We start from the raw sequence: 18346 nt of genomic DNA, 5'->3' as shown, positions 1-18346 counted from the left end.
ATAAAAGAAATTATTCAGATTGTGAAGGGAGACGAAAATTTAATAGTCATGGGTGACTGGAATTCGAGTGTAGGAAAAGGGAGAGAAGGAAACATAGTAGGTGAATATGGATTGGGGGACAGAAATGAAAGAGGAAGCCGCCTGGTAGAATTTTGCACAGAGCACAACATAATCATAACTAACACTTGGTTTAAGAATCATGAAAGAAGGTTGTATACATGGAAGAACCCTGGAGATACTAAAAGGTATCAGATAGATTATATAATGGTAAGACAGAGATTTAGGAACCAGGTACTTGAGGACAATATTATGGAAATGGAAGAGGATGTAGATGAAGATGAAATGGGAGATATGATACTGCGTGAAGAGTTTGACAGAGCACTGAAAGACCTGAGTCGAAACAAGGCCCCCGGAGCAGACAATATTCCATTGGAACTACTGACGGCCGTGGGAGAGCCAGTCCTGACAAAACTCTACCATCTGGTGAGCAAGATGTATGAAACAGGCGAAATACCCTCAGACTTCAAGAAGAATATAATAATTCCAATCCCAAAGAAAGCAGGTGTTGACAGATGTGAGAATTACCGAACTATCAGCTTAATAAGTCACAGCTGCAAAATACTAACACGAATTCTTTACAGACGAATGGAAAAACTAGTAGAAGCCAACCTCGGGGAAGATCAGTTTGGATTCCGTAGAAACACTGGAACACGTGAGGCAATACTGACCTTACGACTTATCTTAGAAGAAAGATTAAGGAAAGGCAAACCTACGTTTCTAGCATTTGTAGACTTAGACAAAGCTTTTGACAATGTTGACTGGAATACTCTCTTTCAAATTCTAAAGGTGGCAGGGGTAAAATACAGGGAGCGAAAGGCTATTTACAATTTGTACAGAAACCAGATGGCAGTTATAAGAGTCGAGGGACATGAAAGGGAAGCAGTGGTTGGGAAGGGAGTAAGACAGGGTTGTAGCCTCTCCCCGATGTTGTTCAATCTGTATATTGAGCAAGCAGTAAAGGAAACAAAAGAAAAATTCGGAGTAGGTACTAAAATTCATGGAGAAGAAATAAAAACTTTGAGGTTCGCCGATGACATTGTAATTCTGTCAGAGACAGCAAAGGACTTGGAAGAGCAGTTGAATGGAATGGACAGTGTCTTGAAAGGAGGATATAAGATGAACATCAACAAAAGCAAAACAAGGATAATGGAATGTAGTCTAATTAAGTCGGGTGATGCTGAGGGAATTAGATTAGGAAATGAGGCACTTAAAGTAGTAAAGGAGTTTTGCTATTTGGGGAGCAAAATAACTGATGATGGTCGAAGTAGAGAGGATATAAAATGTAGGCTGGCAATGGCAAGGAAAGCGTTTCTGAAGAAGAGAAATTTGTTAACATCCAGTATAGATTTAAGTGTCAGGAAGTCATTTCTGAAAGTATTCGTATGGAGTGTAGCCATGTATGGAAGTGAAACATGGACGATAAACAGTTTGGACAAGAAGAGAATAGAAGCTTTCGAAATGTGGTGCTACAGAAGAATGCTGAAGATTAGATGGGTAGATCACATAACTAATGAGGAAGTATTGAATAGGATTGGGGAGAAGAGAAGTTTGTGGCACAACTTGACCAGAAGAAGGGATCGGTTGGTAGGACATGTTCTGAGGCATCAAGGGATCACCAATTTAGTATTGGAGGGCAGCGTGGAGGGTAAAAATCGTAGAGGGAGACCAAGAGATGAATACACTAAGCAGATTCAGAAGGATGTAGGTTGCAGTAGGTACTGGGAGATGAAAAAGCTTGCACAGGATAGAGTAGCATGGAGAGCTGCATCAAACCAGTCTCAGGACTGAGGACCACAACAACAACAACAACATGGTTTTCGGGATTTCCAGTTCTGTAACACACCTCAGGAAGAATGAATTATGGACATTACTGGGATTTAGCACCTGAGGTGGGTCAATCACATCCTCTCTGATCATCTTGCTAAATTGGTCTCTGAATCTCTCACATACTTCCTGGGGTCACTCATCAGTTTTTCATTGCCTCTTATTATTATGTTATTGCACACTACATTGTCCCTTCCCCTGCCTTCCTTGTTAACTGTTCTCCACTCTGTTTTTCTAACACTGCTGGATTGCTTCATCTTTTCATCATTTAACTTTTATTACTAACTTTTCAACTTTTTAAAAATATTTTCACATTGCCTGTTACCTCTCTGTTACCATACCACATTTTCAGTCTTTTCTACTGTCCATTTAGATTTTTAAGATTTTACTTTTCTAGAACTAAGCAACAATATTCCCTTGATAAAAATCCCTTGAGCTTGACAAAACTATGAAAAGGATGGTTTACTACTCACCACAAGTGTGATCCATCCCCACTATCCCCAAATCACCCACAACTGTGATCCACCCATCACTGCCCCGAAATCATCCGGGTGAGTAGCAATCTATCCTATACATAATACTGTAATTATTTCAGCCTTGATTTTCCACTGTTTAATTTCTTGAGCCCGCCATGTTTCTCTGGTTTCACTGCTGCTCTCTAGTAGACATTATTAATAACTCCTCACCTGTACTGTTTCATCACATTGTTCAAAGAGAGTGACTTGATCACCTAATATAGCATCTTTCGACAATTTCTGCCCATGCAGTTATGTAAAAAAAGAAAGAGAGAGATTTTAAAATCTTGTAATATTTAAGAATATTCATTCATAACTCATACCCATCACATTGCGAAATACACTGGAGGAAACACCAGGAAAGAAAACAATTACGTCCAGTTACATCAAGACAAAACATGCCCTGACAATCTGCTGACTTGAGCCCAACTCAGCGTGCGTGAGACAATTGAAACTTCCAGTGTGTTGTTGCAGGAGTTCTCATACACTACTTGCTTGAGCAGCAATATGTTGACCAGCTTGTGGACAGAATGCCAAGGATGACCCAAGCATGTTACAATGCATAGAGTGGTACAACACAGTATTGAATGTCATCCAACAGCAGATTTTGATTTCACAGATTTGCAATGACGTGTACTTTCAACTGACTGTCATTATTTTGGTTGTTGTTTTGTTTTTATTGCACAGTAAAGTTTATTCCTTCATCCCATGGTCCACACAAATGAGTTGGTATGGATGTGGTTGAAAATGTTGTTGAGCAGTTTATTTTCATTTGTTAACAGAATGTCAGCCAAAGAACTTTGCTAGTAATATATAAACATGGAAATTATTACACCTGTTACATAAGATCTTAATTTATCTCCTCACAATGTCCCACCATATGCTTTGATCTTGTATATCTTCTTCCTCTACACCAATTCTGCTCATTATTAATTGTACATTTTAGAGACAGGTGGTCATAGGGTGTCCTCTTCTCTTCTTTGCCTCTGGGTCTCATTCCCGCATCATTTTTGATATTCCGGCTTCCTTCGTTCTTCTTACATGCCCATAACATTGTAACTTCCTTCTATCCATCACGTCATGTATTCTATTTCTTACTTCCATTCTCTTTATTATTGCATCATTTCTTGTTTTCTCTTTTCTAGAAATTCTTGCTTATCTTCCCCAGAAGTTCATTTCTACTGCTTGCAGTTTTTTTATGTGTTGGAGATTAGTAGTCCATATCTCATCTCCATACATAAATATGCTTTGTAGTATCTATCTATATATGATTCTTTTGGTTTGGTTTATTACATTTCTGCTCCCTAAGATTGAGTTGAACATCCCAATGACCTTCCTTTCACTACTAGTTCTTTTCTTAATTTCTACCTCTGATTTTCTCACCGCCTCTAAAATGGATCGTGAATAACATAAAGTATTGACGTTCTTAATTTCTTTCCCTCTATGTGTAAGTCATCTGGATCATTAGTGAGGCATTCTGTTTTCTGATAGTTAATATTCAATCCTCAGTTTCTGTATTCCATTGTTAGCTGATTATGTACATAATTTGCATCCTCCCCTCCTTGTGCTATAACTACTTGATCATCAGCAAATAGAAGGTGATACAAATAAACCCCATCTTTAATTTCTAGCCCCGTCCCATTGAATTTACAAGACCACATATTAAGACGACTGTCTATATAGATTTTAAATAATGTTGATGAGCTGGGTAAGCCTTCTAGCAGACCCTTGCTTGTTCTAAATTTCTGTGAAAGCATTTTCACTCAAAATATGCTACCTTTATATACTTCTTGTATTATTTTAATTAAAGGACTGACATATGTTATCTTTATATATTTCTTGTATTCTTTTAATTAAAGGACCCTTTATGTGCACTATATGTAATACTCTCCAAAGTAATTGCCTCGGGACAGTTCCTCAGTTTAAGGGAAGCCTAAAGGATTTATTGGTAGCCAACTCCTTCTACTCCATTGATGAATTTCTCAGTAAAATCAACTGTTCTGTATATAAGTACAATATAACTTCTGCACAATTTCAGTGCAGTAATGTGTTCATTGAAAATTTGTGTGTGTGTGTGTGTAAGTACAATCTAACTTCTGCACCATTTCAGTGCAGTAATGTGTTCATTGTAAAACATATTATAGTAGTTGTATTACATGTTTATTACCTTATAAATAAATAAAAAACTTTTTTATTTTAAATTCAGTGCATTAGTATTTGTAAAATGACTCTTTCATATAGTGTTCGTTAAAAAATGACGATCATTCCACTTGGGACCTGTGGAATGGTACATTAGCTTATTTGTTTTAGTTGTAAATATTTGTCATGTATTGTTGTTCTTCTGACATGTTCCACATCCTGGAGGACCTCCTCACTATGGATCAATTGGAATGAAAGTAAATCTAATCTAATCTAAACAGTATCATATTCTTTTTCTAAATCTATGACAATTTATCCTATGTTTTGTGATTTCTCCCTATGTTCCCCTAAAATCTGTCGTAATGTGAAAATATGGTCTGTGCATGATCTAGGTAAACATACATTTACATATATTAATTAATGAATAATTGTTCTATATGATTAAAATTTTTCATATTTTAGAGCTTCAGCTTTTCTTTCCACTGATTCACTTCAGAGAATCTGGTGCAAACAGATGACTAAAATTTGGTTACAGATTTTGGTCAGAAACCTGTGATCACAGCCCTGAAACTAGAGTCCATTTGGCATTAGAAGCGAGAAAGAGCAACAACAACAAGGATTTGAGTAATAATGATTTTAAAAATGAGCCAGCATGTGTTAATCTCTTTGACAAAGAGGGGAAACCACGTAATGTGAATGAAGCCAAGGTTCCATTTACACTCAAAGAGGAAGATGGATGTTACATATTAGACATTACTGTCTTCAGGTAATGTAGCTCTGCAAATACTGAAATATAATTGTTATGAAATTTTAGCATGAGGAATGCAGTTTTAGAAGTAAATGTAGAACCATGGAGCACACTTTATATTCATCTATTTAAGGAAACTTAATTCTGCTTTCATTGTGTTTTTTCTCTTAGTAGTAGAAAATCTGACTGAAACTATTGAAATAAAGGAAAAGCATGAAATTTCATAGTTTTATATACGGTATATGGATGGGCAGAAAGGGAAGACAAAGAGGGAACTGATAATTGTGATAATTGTGACCACTGTTATGGGGGTGATGAAAGAAGACAGAAACAACAAACTTTTACATTCTGAGAATCACACAGTCCCCTTTGAAATTTTGATAGCACTAGGTGCTGCCAACATTTAGGATTGCTCAGTCATTGTGAGATTAACTGCCATTGACTATATTGATTTCAGTGCCTCTACTGTGGTAAGTTATTACCTAAAGAATGTAGAATGAGTAAGGAAGTGCTTACTAAAACATACTTTAGTGCATTACAAAATATCATAAGAAAGATTGCTGTTGTGTTATTCTGCCACTGTTTCCAAATAATCTGTAGACGGATGCAAAAAATATATAGATTTTGTGCTACATCACTGGTCTGATGTTCCTGTGACAGGAACAGACTATAGAGCATATACATTTCTGTAGGAAACACTACAGACATGTTGAATAGGATTGAAAACAGGTGATATCAAGAACCATACAAATTCTCCACAAATCAATAGAACTTTCATGTTCAATGCAATGACTAAATGCACATGATCTGCCATTGTGTCCCTCGGTAACATGCGTACTTGTGATTTATTGAATTGCTTGATTTGATTTATTTCGTGTTCCATAGGTCCAACTGTGTTGGATACACAAGGACGTGGAACGAGTCAGTTTTTTACAAATACAATCTGATAATCTTATAGCATATACAGAAATTTGAGTAAATAATTATATAAAAATTTATACAGTAAATTCTTTGGGCAGCAATACAGAAAAAGAAAATACATATTTTCTTAGAGCCATTAAAACACTACAGAAAACAGATACGGAGCACACACAGATACAGAGCTCAGGCTAAATAAAATTCTTAGTGGCATTATGTCAAATTGTATTATATAATATTAAAATATTACAATTTATTTAGTTAAAAATTCATCTAGACTGTAAAAAGCTTTTTCTAGCAGAAATATTTTTAGTGCTTTCTTGAACTCACTCTTGTTATGAATCTTTGTCTTTATTTCGGGAGGAAGAGCGTTGAAGAGTTTTGCTCCAGTGTAGTGGACACCCTTTTGTGCCAAGCTCAAATTTCTGAGTTCACTGTGTATGTCATTCTTCCTCCGTGTGTTATGCTCATGATAATTACTGTTTGGTTGAAATATATCTATATTTTTGCAAACAAAACACATGAGAGAAAAAAATATATTGGCATGTAGTTGTGTATATTTTAAGATTACGAAAACTATTTCTACAAGAGTCTCTTGGGCGCAATCCACATATAATTCTTAAAGCTCGCTTATGTGCAATGAACACTTTCCTTGCTAATGGCTGGTTGCCCCAAAAAATAATTCTGTACTCAATGAGACAATGAAAATAGCCATAATATGCCACTTTTGCAGTGTTAGGTTCAACACATGTAGTGACAACCCGTAAAGCATAGGTAGCAGAGCTAAGCCTCTTACAGAGATCAATAATATGTGAAGACCAGTTCATTTTCTTGTCAATGTGCATTCCAAGAAATTTTGTTGTTTCCGTTCTAACTATTGGTTGATTACCACATGTCACACTTATCTCTCTCTCTTTTTCTGTTTTTGTACAGAATTGAATAAAGCAGGTCTTACTGGAATTTAATGAGAGACCATTCACCTTGAACCAATTAACCATATCTGAGAGTATGTGATTAATGAGTTCCTCAAGATTGTTGTCTGTTCTACTGCTCATAAAAATTGTGGTATCATCAGCAAATAATGTAAATTTACATGGCAGGCTTGTACATGATGGTAGATCATTTATAAAAATCAGGAATAATAGTGGCCCAAGAATTGAGCCCTGGGGCACTCCACATGTAATGGAACTCCATTCAGAATCTGAGGAAGTGTCATATACTCCACCCGAGCTATTCAACACAACTTTTTGTTTTCTGTCTTGGAGGTACAACTGTAGCCAATTGCCTGCAACACCACTTATTCCTGCTAATTTTGCTTTTTGCAAGAGAATCTGGTGATCAACACAGTCAAACGCTTTGGATAAATCACAGAAGACACCAAGTGCTAGCATTTTTTCATTAAGGGTTTCTAGGACTTCATTTGCAAGTGCGTAGACTGCGTCTTCTGTTGAATGGCCCTTTTGAAAGCCAAATTGGCTCTTGCTGAGAACTCCATTCTTAATGAGATGATCAGTAATTCTTACAAGTATTAGCTTTTCTAGAATTTTGGAGAAAGCTGTCAGCAAAGAGATAGGTCGATAGTTAGTTAGTTCAGCTTTATCGCCCTTTTTGTACAGGGGCTTCACAATGGCATACTTAAGTCTACTGGGAACAACACCTTTCTGAAGGGAAGCATTGCAAATATGACAGAGAATGTTCCTTATCCACACACAAGAATATTTCAATAAATTACTAGATATATTATCAACCCCTGCAGAATTCGTACTTTTTAGAGCCATGATGATTTTTTGAATTTCTTCTACAGTGGCAGGATTAAGGTGCATTTCTGAAATTGTGTTTGAATATACAGCTTGACAAAGAGTTACAGCTTCATCAACATCGGGCTTGCAACCAATCTGTTGAGTTACTGATAGGAAGTGTCTATTAAAAATCTCAGCCACCGTTTTGGGGTTATCTACTAGGATACCTTCATATCTGTAAACAGGTAAATCCTCCAATAACATACATAACACACATTTAATTAATTTGACTTGTTTTCACACTCATTGTGACTAGCAGCACTACAATGACCAAATTCAGATTTCAATAAAATTTTATTCCCAGGCAGGCATTTTCAACACCCTATTAATCAGTATGGCAGTACCAGATACAATGAACTTTCACAATTGAGTTCTGACAGAACAATATCACATTAGTTTTAGGTTACACAGTCAGTTAACACACCAGATATCCTGATACATGACACTAATACACAGAAGTTCCTGATGGTGACAGAGAGATGGGACAGTAATGAATGTTATTCACTGATTCATTCAAAGAAGTTCATAAAAGATAATACATGTTACTACATGAGTGACACAGAGATGTTGACCATACTCATGCTGGAGGCAGACTTTCATGGAGGTGTTACTCATAATTAGCTCACTTGGAACTGGTAATTTTCGATTGGAAGAGGTATTTATAAACTGGTATAATATTTTGTGATCATGAAAACTTTATTATAGTATGCAAAACTGTAGGTGGAAATTTGGTAATGTAGATAACATATTGCTTCCAGTAATGATCTGGTTTAACTAAAAGAGTATTAGTTGGAAATTATAAACATTCTTAGTTCTACACCATTCAAAAGAATTAGGGGAACACAAGAATCTACATTCGGTACATTAAATATATTTTGATACAGGCGGTATCGGTGATCTTATTGCTTGGCTTGAACTCTTTGCTTTCAGTGTATGCGACAATTAAAATCACTTTACATCTATGGACTGTGTTGTTGTGTAGAGATACCAATGTTGACAGCCATATGGATCTTGTCGTGGTCCATGGTCACCTTACTGCCACACAATAAACCGAGCAGATCCTGTTGGAGCATGTGGTGGATGCTGCATGTGGTTGTGGCCCTGCACACAGTTTTAATCTGCCAGGAAGTTTCATATCAGCACACACTCCACTGCAGAGTGAAAATTTCACTCTGGAAACATCCCCCAGGCTGTGGCTAAGGCAAGTCTCTGAAGTATCCTTTCGTCCAGGAGTGCTTGTCCTGCAAGGTTTGCAGGAGAGCCTCTGTGGAGTTTCAAAGGTAGGAGATGAGGTACTGGCAAAAATGAAGCTGTGAGGACAGGTTGTGAGTCTTGCTTCTGTAGCTCAGTTGGTAGCACTCTTTTGGTTATCCCATGCTCCCTGACTGCAAATTTGTATGTCAATCTCGTGGCTGACCTGTTGTGCTGCCATTCGTGTACAGCATTCCAGTGGATGTATTCCAACATGATAATGCTGCCCACATACAACTGTTGTAAACCAACATGCTCTACAGAGTGTCAACACATTTCCTTGGCTTCCTCGATCACCAGATCTGTCTCCAAATTGAGCACATACGGGACATGATGGACAACAACTCCAGCCTCATCCACAACTAGCATTAACCGTCCCTTTATTGACCAACCAAGCTCGACAGGCATGGAACTCCATCCCACAAACTAACATCTGGTACCTATACAACATAATGCATGCACATTTGCATGCTTGTTTTCAACATTCTGGTGGTTACACTGGTTATTAATGTACCAGCATTTCACATTTGCAGTGGCTTATCTCGTGCAAATGTTAACCTGCGATCTTGCAATGTTAATCACTTTAAATATGTTACATTACTTTACATTAATCATTTTTTGGTGTTGTAATTTTTTTCCACCAGTGTATATATGAGTGGTCTTATGCCAGAGTGAACTAAGTGACATTTAAAAAAAAAATTAGTTCTTCACCATTTTAAAATGATATCGTTTCAGTTTGTCTTATGACAAAACAAGCTATCTGAGAACTCACCTCGTTTCATTGCTATAGCAAGGGATTTCTTTGGCAGAAGGTTGGTACTATTCATTCTCTTATTCCAAAGTGAACCATGCGGCATCACATGATGGCTACCACGGTATATAGCTCAGGCGCACGTTCCCACGCAATGGCAGAAAACGATGATAATTGTGAAGACGAGTCATTTTGTTCTAGTTCTTCTGATGTATATGAACCTAGTGATGGTGCCTCTCAATCATCAAATGGTAAGTGGATTTTAATAACTAGTGATACTTTAGTTTATAGAATAAACTCGTTAATTGGAGGTTATGTTGTTTACCTCACATGCCAGAATGAACCATGACCACAAGTAGTAAATCTAAGATCACTGCACAATTGATAGTGAGTGTATGTCAATATTTCAGCCAGTGCTGCCATAAATAATGAGGGGAGAGGAAAATTGACCCTGTGGAAAGAGATACCTCTTTATATAGGGCGGGAAATGCGATTTAATATGGAGATAGTTCACTCTGGCAGAAGAGTTCCTGAAACAATTGTATTTTGCATATTTGTCAGCTACCAAAATAATTAAATGGAATATCATAACTTGATCTCATGACTGGAATTCTTAATTAGTCAGTTTTCAAAACAAAATTGTAGATCTAAGTAATTTGTTTTTCAGATCAACATGAAATTTATGGCAATAAAAGAAACAAAGAAAACAGGGAACAATGGAAGAAAACCCTAAGGAAGAAGAAGTGAAATAGTGGGGAAACTTACGCTAACAGTAAAGGGGAGACTGTCCCAGGAAAGACATTTGTTGATTTTAATTGTTCATGTAGACAAAAATGCTGCCAAAAATAAATTGTGAGGAGAAAAGAAAGTTTTTTGACACATTTTATGGAAGTGGGTCTTGGGATGTGCAGACATCAATAATATATGGTTCAGTTAAAAATGTTCCCATCAAAAGGAAGCGTTCTAAAACTGACAAGAAGAAGTTTTCTAGGAACTATTATATTCCTAGTGCGGATGGAAATGATATGAAGGTGTGCAAAAAAACTTATCTAAAGATACTACAGATTTCTGGCAGCACTATGCATCAAGCCATAGCCAAAGCAAAGACAAGCTCTTTATGTGACCAGCGTAGAAAACACGTACCTCATAATAAAAGTGCTGACTCAGCTATTATTCACATCCTTAATCATATTAGTAGTTTTCCTAGTACATCGAGTCACTACTGCAGAAGAGATTCGTCAAAAAAGTACTTCGACAGTAGACTTGATCTTAGTTTGATGTACAGATTATTCATTGATAAGCTGAAAGAAGAAGATCCCAATGTTAAACCTCCCAGACAATCACTGTACGAAAAAGTATTTAGACGAGACTTCAATCTCAGTTTCAAGCCTCCTCAAAAGGATACATGTCAAACATGTGACAGGCTAAACAAGCTAATTACAGCAGAGGAGACACTTAGAGCTGGTGAGGCAGACACTGATAAGCTACGAAGATTAAGAAAGGAGCAGGAATTGCACCACAGGAAGGCTGAAGCTGCAAGAGATTGTCTGAAAAGTGATATGGAGAACTCCAAGACAGAAGATAATCTTACAGTTTTTTCATTTGATTTGCAGAAAGCATTATTGCTGCGAAAATTGATAACAGGTGTTGCATACTATAAACATCAACTCTCCTGCTTTAATCTTGGAATTCATGACTTTAAAAGTGGAAAGGCAGTAATGCATTGCTGGAATGAAAGTATTGCTTCAAGGGGAGCTGAAGAGGTAGGCTCTTGTGTATTGAAGTATGTCAAATCTCATGATATTGGTCCAAGGATGGTTGTATGGTCAGATTTGTGTGGGGGGCAAAACAGGAATTTTAAAATTATGACAATTTGGATGTATTTGGTTCAGAGTGACAAAACTAACACTGAGGAAATTACGCACAAATTTGCTGAACCTGGTCACTCGTATCTTCCAAATGACAGTGATTTTGGGGATATAGAGAGGAAACTATGGCATTATCCAGAAATATTTGCCCCAGAACAACTTTATTGTATTATTGAGAATGCCAGAGTGAAGAAAGGTAAATTTGAAGTGATAAACACGCACGAAGGTGGTGTTAGTAGGTGGTACCAGGGTCGTGGATGTTATCGTTGATCGACCTATAAGCGAATGCAAATATGAATTATTTAAAATTTTCATTTCGTATCTTCGCTTTGTATTGGTTTGGCTTCCTGTAGTGCATGTGTGATTTGTGAGTGCAATTTTTAACCTAGTCTGTTATGTAAAATATATGGCTATGCCTAAATGAAAGTGTACATTTTCTGATGTCCTTTCCTGCAAATCTCCAGCTTTCAAGAAAGGGATAAATGAATTTGAAGCAGAATGTAAAATATGTGGAGCTTGAATGTACATCTCAGTGTCCAATAAAGATAAGAAATAACTTGACAGAAAACTGTCATTGTTTTATTTCATTGTTTCATAATCATTCAATTTATTTGTATTAGGAAGGTTAAAGTGCAGTTTACATGTTGTCAGCTGCTGCTTGAATTGTAGATGTTGGTAGTGGTGCGTTAAATGAAGGGAGGTGAATGGTCTTACATTTTTCACTTTGTAAACAATTCCGTGCTGTTGACATAACAAAACAATTAACGCCACACTGTAACCACAATCAATGTTATTAATTTTTTTTTATATTGCTCAGTTAACCACCACCTGACCATCAGTAACAATTGACAACTAGTTTTAATTCCTGGCAGAAACACGCAATCTTATTGGCTGCCTGAATGCTATAAAACGAAATGCATGTTGCTTTGTCACCGAAATGTTAAATTTCATGTACAGGTGGCCAAGATCTTGAAAATCACATTGCCAATCAGAAGCTTAAAAAAAAACCTTCAGGCTTCCAGTTCAATGTCTAGGATAGAGAATTATTTCAGAAACAACAATCTACTTCTGCTATTATCCACAGAGTTCTTGCTGCAGAAGGAGCATTAGCAAATGGTTCAAATGGCTCTGAGCACTATGGGACGTAACTGCTGAGATCATCAGTCCCCTAGAACTTAGAACTACTTAAACCTAACTAACCTAAGGACATCACACACATCCATGCCAGAGGCAGGATTCGAACTTGCGACCGCAGCGGTTGCGCGGTTCCAGACTGTAGCGCCTAGAACCGCTCGGCCACTTCGGCCGGCGAGCATTAGCATTCCATAACGTTAGGCATCATTTTGGCTACAGATCAATGGATTGTAGTCCAAAATTAAATGAAGCAATTTATTTTGACTGGGATGTTGCTAAAAAGATTTTCTCAGCCAGAACAAAAACTCAAAGTATTGTAAATAATGTGATTGCTCCGCATGCCTTGACTGTAGCAATGGAAGATATGAGTGGCATATCTTGTTTTGGTGTCTCTACTGATGGAAGTAACCATGGCAATATAAAAATGTTTCTGATTGTTATACAATATTTTGACTACAAACAGGGTGGTTTGAAAACAAAAGTAATTGAGCTAAAATCTACTCTAAATGAAACATCTGAGACAGTTGCAGAGAACATTACAGAAACTTTACAGCATTTGGGTATTGTTAATAAGTGTGTGTCATTTACTGGTGATAATGCAAACACAAACTTTGGTGGTATTAACCACAAGGAAGGCAATAATATATACAGCAGATTAAAGATATCTCTGAAAAATGAGCATTTAATTGGAGTGGGATGTCCAGCTCACATTTTACACAATACAATTCAGCAGGGAGCTGATTGTCTTTCTATTGATTTAGAGTGTATTATTGTAAAAATACATAATTATTTTTCTATTCACACAGTTAGAACAGAACAGTTGCAATCTTTCTGTGAATTTGTTGAAGTTAATTACAAACAAGTCCTGTCTCATGTGAAGACTAGGTAGCTGTCTCTTTTTCCAGGCATTGAAAGGTTACTGGAAATGTATGGTGCTCTTAAAGCTTACTTTCTCTTTGAAAGCAAACCACCAAAGGTTTTGTTTCAATTTTTGAGAACAGGCTGAGTGAAGCTTACTTATGGTATTTGCATTCATTGATGTCTTTGTTCAGTACAAGTATTCTGGAATTAGAAAAGGTGGACAACTTTGGTTGATGTCATTGAAATTTTAGAGTCAATATGTAAGGTGCTTGAAGACCGATTAAGTGAAAAATTCATTTGCCTTAAAGTCAAGCAGATCCTGAAAATTGCAACAGAGGAACGCTTAGAGAAAGAAGTCAAACTTTTATTTTACTTTATCAATCATGCCATGAATATTTGAAACGGTGGCTCTGTATGTTTGAGGACTTCTCATGTTTTAGATGGATGTCATTTAACAATGATTTTTGCTACATTGATGTTGAGAAAAGCTTTGTGTATTTGCAGGAGAAATGTAAAACCTTTGAAATTGAAGATGCAAAATGTTTTGATCAGTTCTGCAATTTCAGGCAATTTCTATAAAGGAATAATGATGATCCAGAATTTAGGACTTTATCTTGTAGTAAAAAATGGGCAAAGTTTTTTGTGACAGTAAGTCAGTTGATTGTCACTCAGAGTTGCTGAAACGTGCTGAATACTTTTTCAGTATTTCAGGGCATAATGCTAATGCTGAAAGAATATTCTCTCTCATTACCACACAATGGACTGATGAGAGGAATAGATTAAACCTTGAATCAGTGAAAGGTCTGTTGATGGTCCAATATAATTTAAAAGAATTTTCATGTGTGTCATTTTACAATTATCTCTTAAGTAAGCCTAAACTTCTGCAAAAAATTGTTTCCTCCAAGAAGTATCAATAATTGTTAAGAAATGTATGTATGTTATGTCTATAAATAATAGACTCATTTATTAAAATTGAATGTATGTTTGATGGAGAATACTGCAGATGAGGATACCACCGGTCAGCTTTGGACAAGTCACGTGTAAGTAGCCAATCAGGAGTGGCATTTAGGCAGCCGTCTTTGTTAAATCTTAAAACTACATGTAAATATAAAAAACAATTGATGCCACACTGTCACCACAATCAATGTTTTTAATTTAAAATTTAAAAAAATATTGCTCTAGGAATCACCACCTGACCACCAGTAACAATTAACTAATAGTTTTACCAGTTATTCCCGGCAGTCACGTGACTTGTCCAAAGCTGACAGGTGGTATCCTCATCTGCAGTTGACCCGTTTAATGTGTCCTCTTTTTTCTTCCTTTGTCCTCCTTTTTGAAGCTGTTTGTCCTCCTTTTTAAACAATTTCATCTGGTCACCCTAATAATACAGATGTTTTACTACAGCAAAATAATATTCTCTTGTATAAATCTATATTTTACCATTTACTTACCAGTGTCTGCTATACTCTCAAATTCTTTTCCTTTAAAAACTTGTTAACTAAGAAGTGCATTCGCAAAACAAACTACTACAAAGACAGGGTCCATAATCGTTTCTGATTAACATATCATTTTCTTATTTTCTTTTACTAACTTCATTATTTCATTACATTTTGTCACTTCACATACACTCCATAATATTCAGTTTCGCACATCACTACATATAACTCATTATATTTGTCGATTCATTATTCCATTAAGATTCATGGTCACCACTTGAAATGTTCCATGTTGTGTGCCAGTGGACAATTCAAAGAATTTTTTGGTCGCCTTTGTCTACAGATTTTTTTTATTTGCCTTTATATATGTTGCAATCAACTGGGCAGACTGACCACGAAGTTATTTCGTAGCTGTGGACTTCATCTTTTTCTGTGCTAGCTGAAATGTCTTTTTAGAAAAACCAACTTCTGCTAACTGACATCCCCATCCTCTTCTTAAGAGATGTGTGTATTGTTTCTTAGTTACAATTTGTGGCACTTCAATTGCAGGCAGTTTACAAACTTTTATATGGACAATACTTGTCTTTAGAAATCCATCAGTGCCCTCTTAGGTCTAGTTAATGAATGCTGACTTCCTGTATTGTGTCGTTATCACTATTGCCACATAGTTCTAGATTCCATGGCTCACAGTCCACTTCAGAGTCAGAACAGCAGTGGCTTGGAATAATTGCCCAACTAACAGGTGCGGAAACATGCAGAAATACTGCCCTTGTTGCCCCATCCAGCTGATATGCTGCGTCTGTTTGAATGCAGGCACATCCACAAAAGAAACAAAAATTTTGTGACAGTATGTGTGTCAAAAGAACTACTTAGCTAACAAGAAAACACTTGTCGAGGTCATGGCCATCATTCATCGATTAGAGAAAGACATGGGGCAACACTTCACTTTTCCCATAGTGATGTTACATCACATATGCTGTATACTAAAGAATTATGTTAGATTAGTATGAATGGTTGATGTATTTAAAGTGCAAGAATTTATATTGCATGTTAAGTCACAAACAGAGTGGGTAGTTTATTCGTAAAATGTGGTTTAAACGAGATATCATTTTTTCTGGTTTAAAGAAGTTAGTACAGCTTTGGCAACCACTCACAGAAGATAAATGTGGGAAATATGTAGTCAAACTTCTTTTACATGAATATAACAACAATCCCATATTTGAAGAAACAGTTACACAGCACTTTGTATTCACAGTTTAGTTAAAGCTGATTTTTACTATAAGCAACAAAAATCGGCAAGCAGTAAGTGTATTAGCATGTGAGTGTAAGAATTCCAAGATACCTAAAAAGGCTTCTGTAAGATGTATGGTTATCTACTGTACAGAGTATTCTTATTGCTAACTTCTCTGAACAAACACTTTATTTCCTTCAGATTCACTTCCACAGAAGATAAACTCCATAAGACAACATGGGCTGGAAATATGCAATATTACCCAACACTCTTGTCTTTAGATCAAAACAGGGTGAGATGTTTGTAGGGTTGTAACACAGAACTAAGCTTCTTGAGTAGTTTATCCTGGAAAAAAAGTTAAAACCAAGTCATCCATTTTAACTTTTTATCCAGCTTATTCCAATAAATATTATAAGGGTGGTTATAATTAAACATTTGCTACTTGAGAGGGACCCCATGAAAAATGAGTGATCATAGGACAATGAAAATTTGCGGAAACATTTGTAAGGACATGTGGAAGATAAATGATGAATTAACAACTAAAAGAAATATCTCTTAATTTCCACATGAGAGTGTAACATTTGTTAAGTGTATGCCGTGTTTACGTTCCAGGTTACAAACATTGCTCAATGTGATGGCTGTCTGCGTAACTTCTTCCACAACTTGTGACACAATGGACTGTTGGGCTCTCCCTGGAGCAATTCCCAAATTGCCAGTTAATTTGAACTGTATTCCGTTATTGTGTCAGTACTTGTAAAGAGCAGCAGCACTATTGCTGTTGTTTTGATAAAATGGCTGTGCAAGTAAATCTCTGCTCATCTTGTGCAGGCTCATGTTGATTGTCTGCAACTGTAATGCACTCTGATGCTTGTGTTTCAAACCTAATTTGCTGTGCCAGTACTGGCACCTAATGGGAAGTCATGATGTGTAACACTAATAACAATGCAAATCCTGCAGTGCACAGTGTGAACACTATTCCTTTAAAGTTTGGTACCCATCTTCTGGGACTTAACAATTGAACCCCTTCTTCACCTTCCAGATGGGGATGATAGGTCAGGAGTTGTCACCTATGCAGATGACCTATTACTTGTAGTCACTGCAAATAACTGAGTGCAGCTAGAAGAGAAAGCCAGTGGAATACTACAAGCAGTTACACCATGGTGTCACAACAACAAACTCAGGTTAACCAAAATCAAAACAACATACACATTACTGAAAGGACCATTCCATTACTGAAAGGACCATTCCAAAGGAATCTTTCAGTTAAAACAAGGGACACATACATCAAATGAGCACATATTACACACTGTCCTGGGGTACACATAGATTAGAAATTAAATTTGCATAAACACATAAGGTTAAGCACAGAACAAAGCAGAAAGAATACTACATAAACTGGTGAGACTAAATTCAAAAACATTGCAGACTACCTCTACCAATCATACAGACATACCACTGTTAAAATCAGTACTCAGCTTTGCAACTAGCATGTAGACACACAGACTGAATCTGGTCACCAAAAAAGCATCAGTCAGACAAGGGCAGAAAAATGTCCTACTTACGCTATCTGGAGCCTTTGGCACCACCTCAGTGGATGCATTGTGTGTGTTTGGGATGTGCCCCATAGATATCACAGTTAAATATGGAGCTTCATGGTAGTGGTTAAAGGTGGGGAGACTAGGTAAGATACATACAATAACTGGTGTACCAATACTGATGACACTCCACCTTAAAAGTTGGCATATGGATACTTGGCAAGATGAGTTGGAGGTAAATAATAAAGGATGTAGACTGGAAAACTTCCTCCATGA

At 36.7% G+C, this 18346-nt stretch overlaps 2 protein-coding genes across 3 annotated transcripts in view; both read left to right on the top strand.

Moving 5' to 3' along the window:
- The window catches only part of LOC126475174 (dynein axonemal assembly factor 11), a 228481-nt gene that overhangs the window by 161651 nt on the left and 48484 nt on the right, over window positions 1-18346 (top strand). For both annotated transcript variants that reach the window (XM_050102805.1, XM_050102806.1), the window contains one exon: window positions 5074-5304. In XM_050102805.1, the coding sequence (XP_049958762.1) occupies window positions 5074-5304 (231 nt within the window). The remainder of the gene's footprint in view (window positions 1-5073; window positions 5305-18346) is intronic.
- On the top strand, window positions 10122-12381 carry LOC126475175 (uncharacterized). Its single transcript, XM_050102807.1, has 2 exons — window positions 10122-10256; window positions 10673-12381. The coding sequence occupies exon 2, from the start codon at window positions 10839-10841 to the stop codon at window positions 12141-12143; it is 1305 nt and encodes a 434-aa protein (XP_049958764.1). The 5' UTR covers window positions 10122-10256; window positions 10673-10838; the 3' UTR covers window positions 12144-12381.

Source organism: Schistocerca serialis, chromosome 4 (assembly GCF_023864345.2).
Source record: "Schistocerca serialis cubense isolate TAMUIC-IGC-003099 chromosome 4, iqSchSeri2.2, whole genome shotgun sequence".
Lineage (NCBI taxonomy): Eukaryota > Metazoa > Arthropoda > Insecta > Orthoptera > Acrididae > Schistocerca > Schistocerca serialis.
Note: the sequence above shows the minus strand (reverse complement) of the source record. Positions and strands in the feature narration are given on the sequence as shown.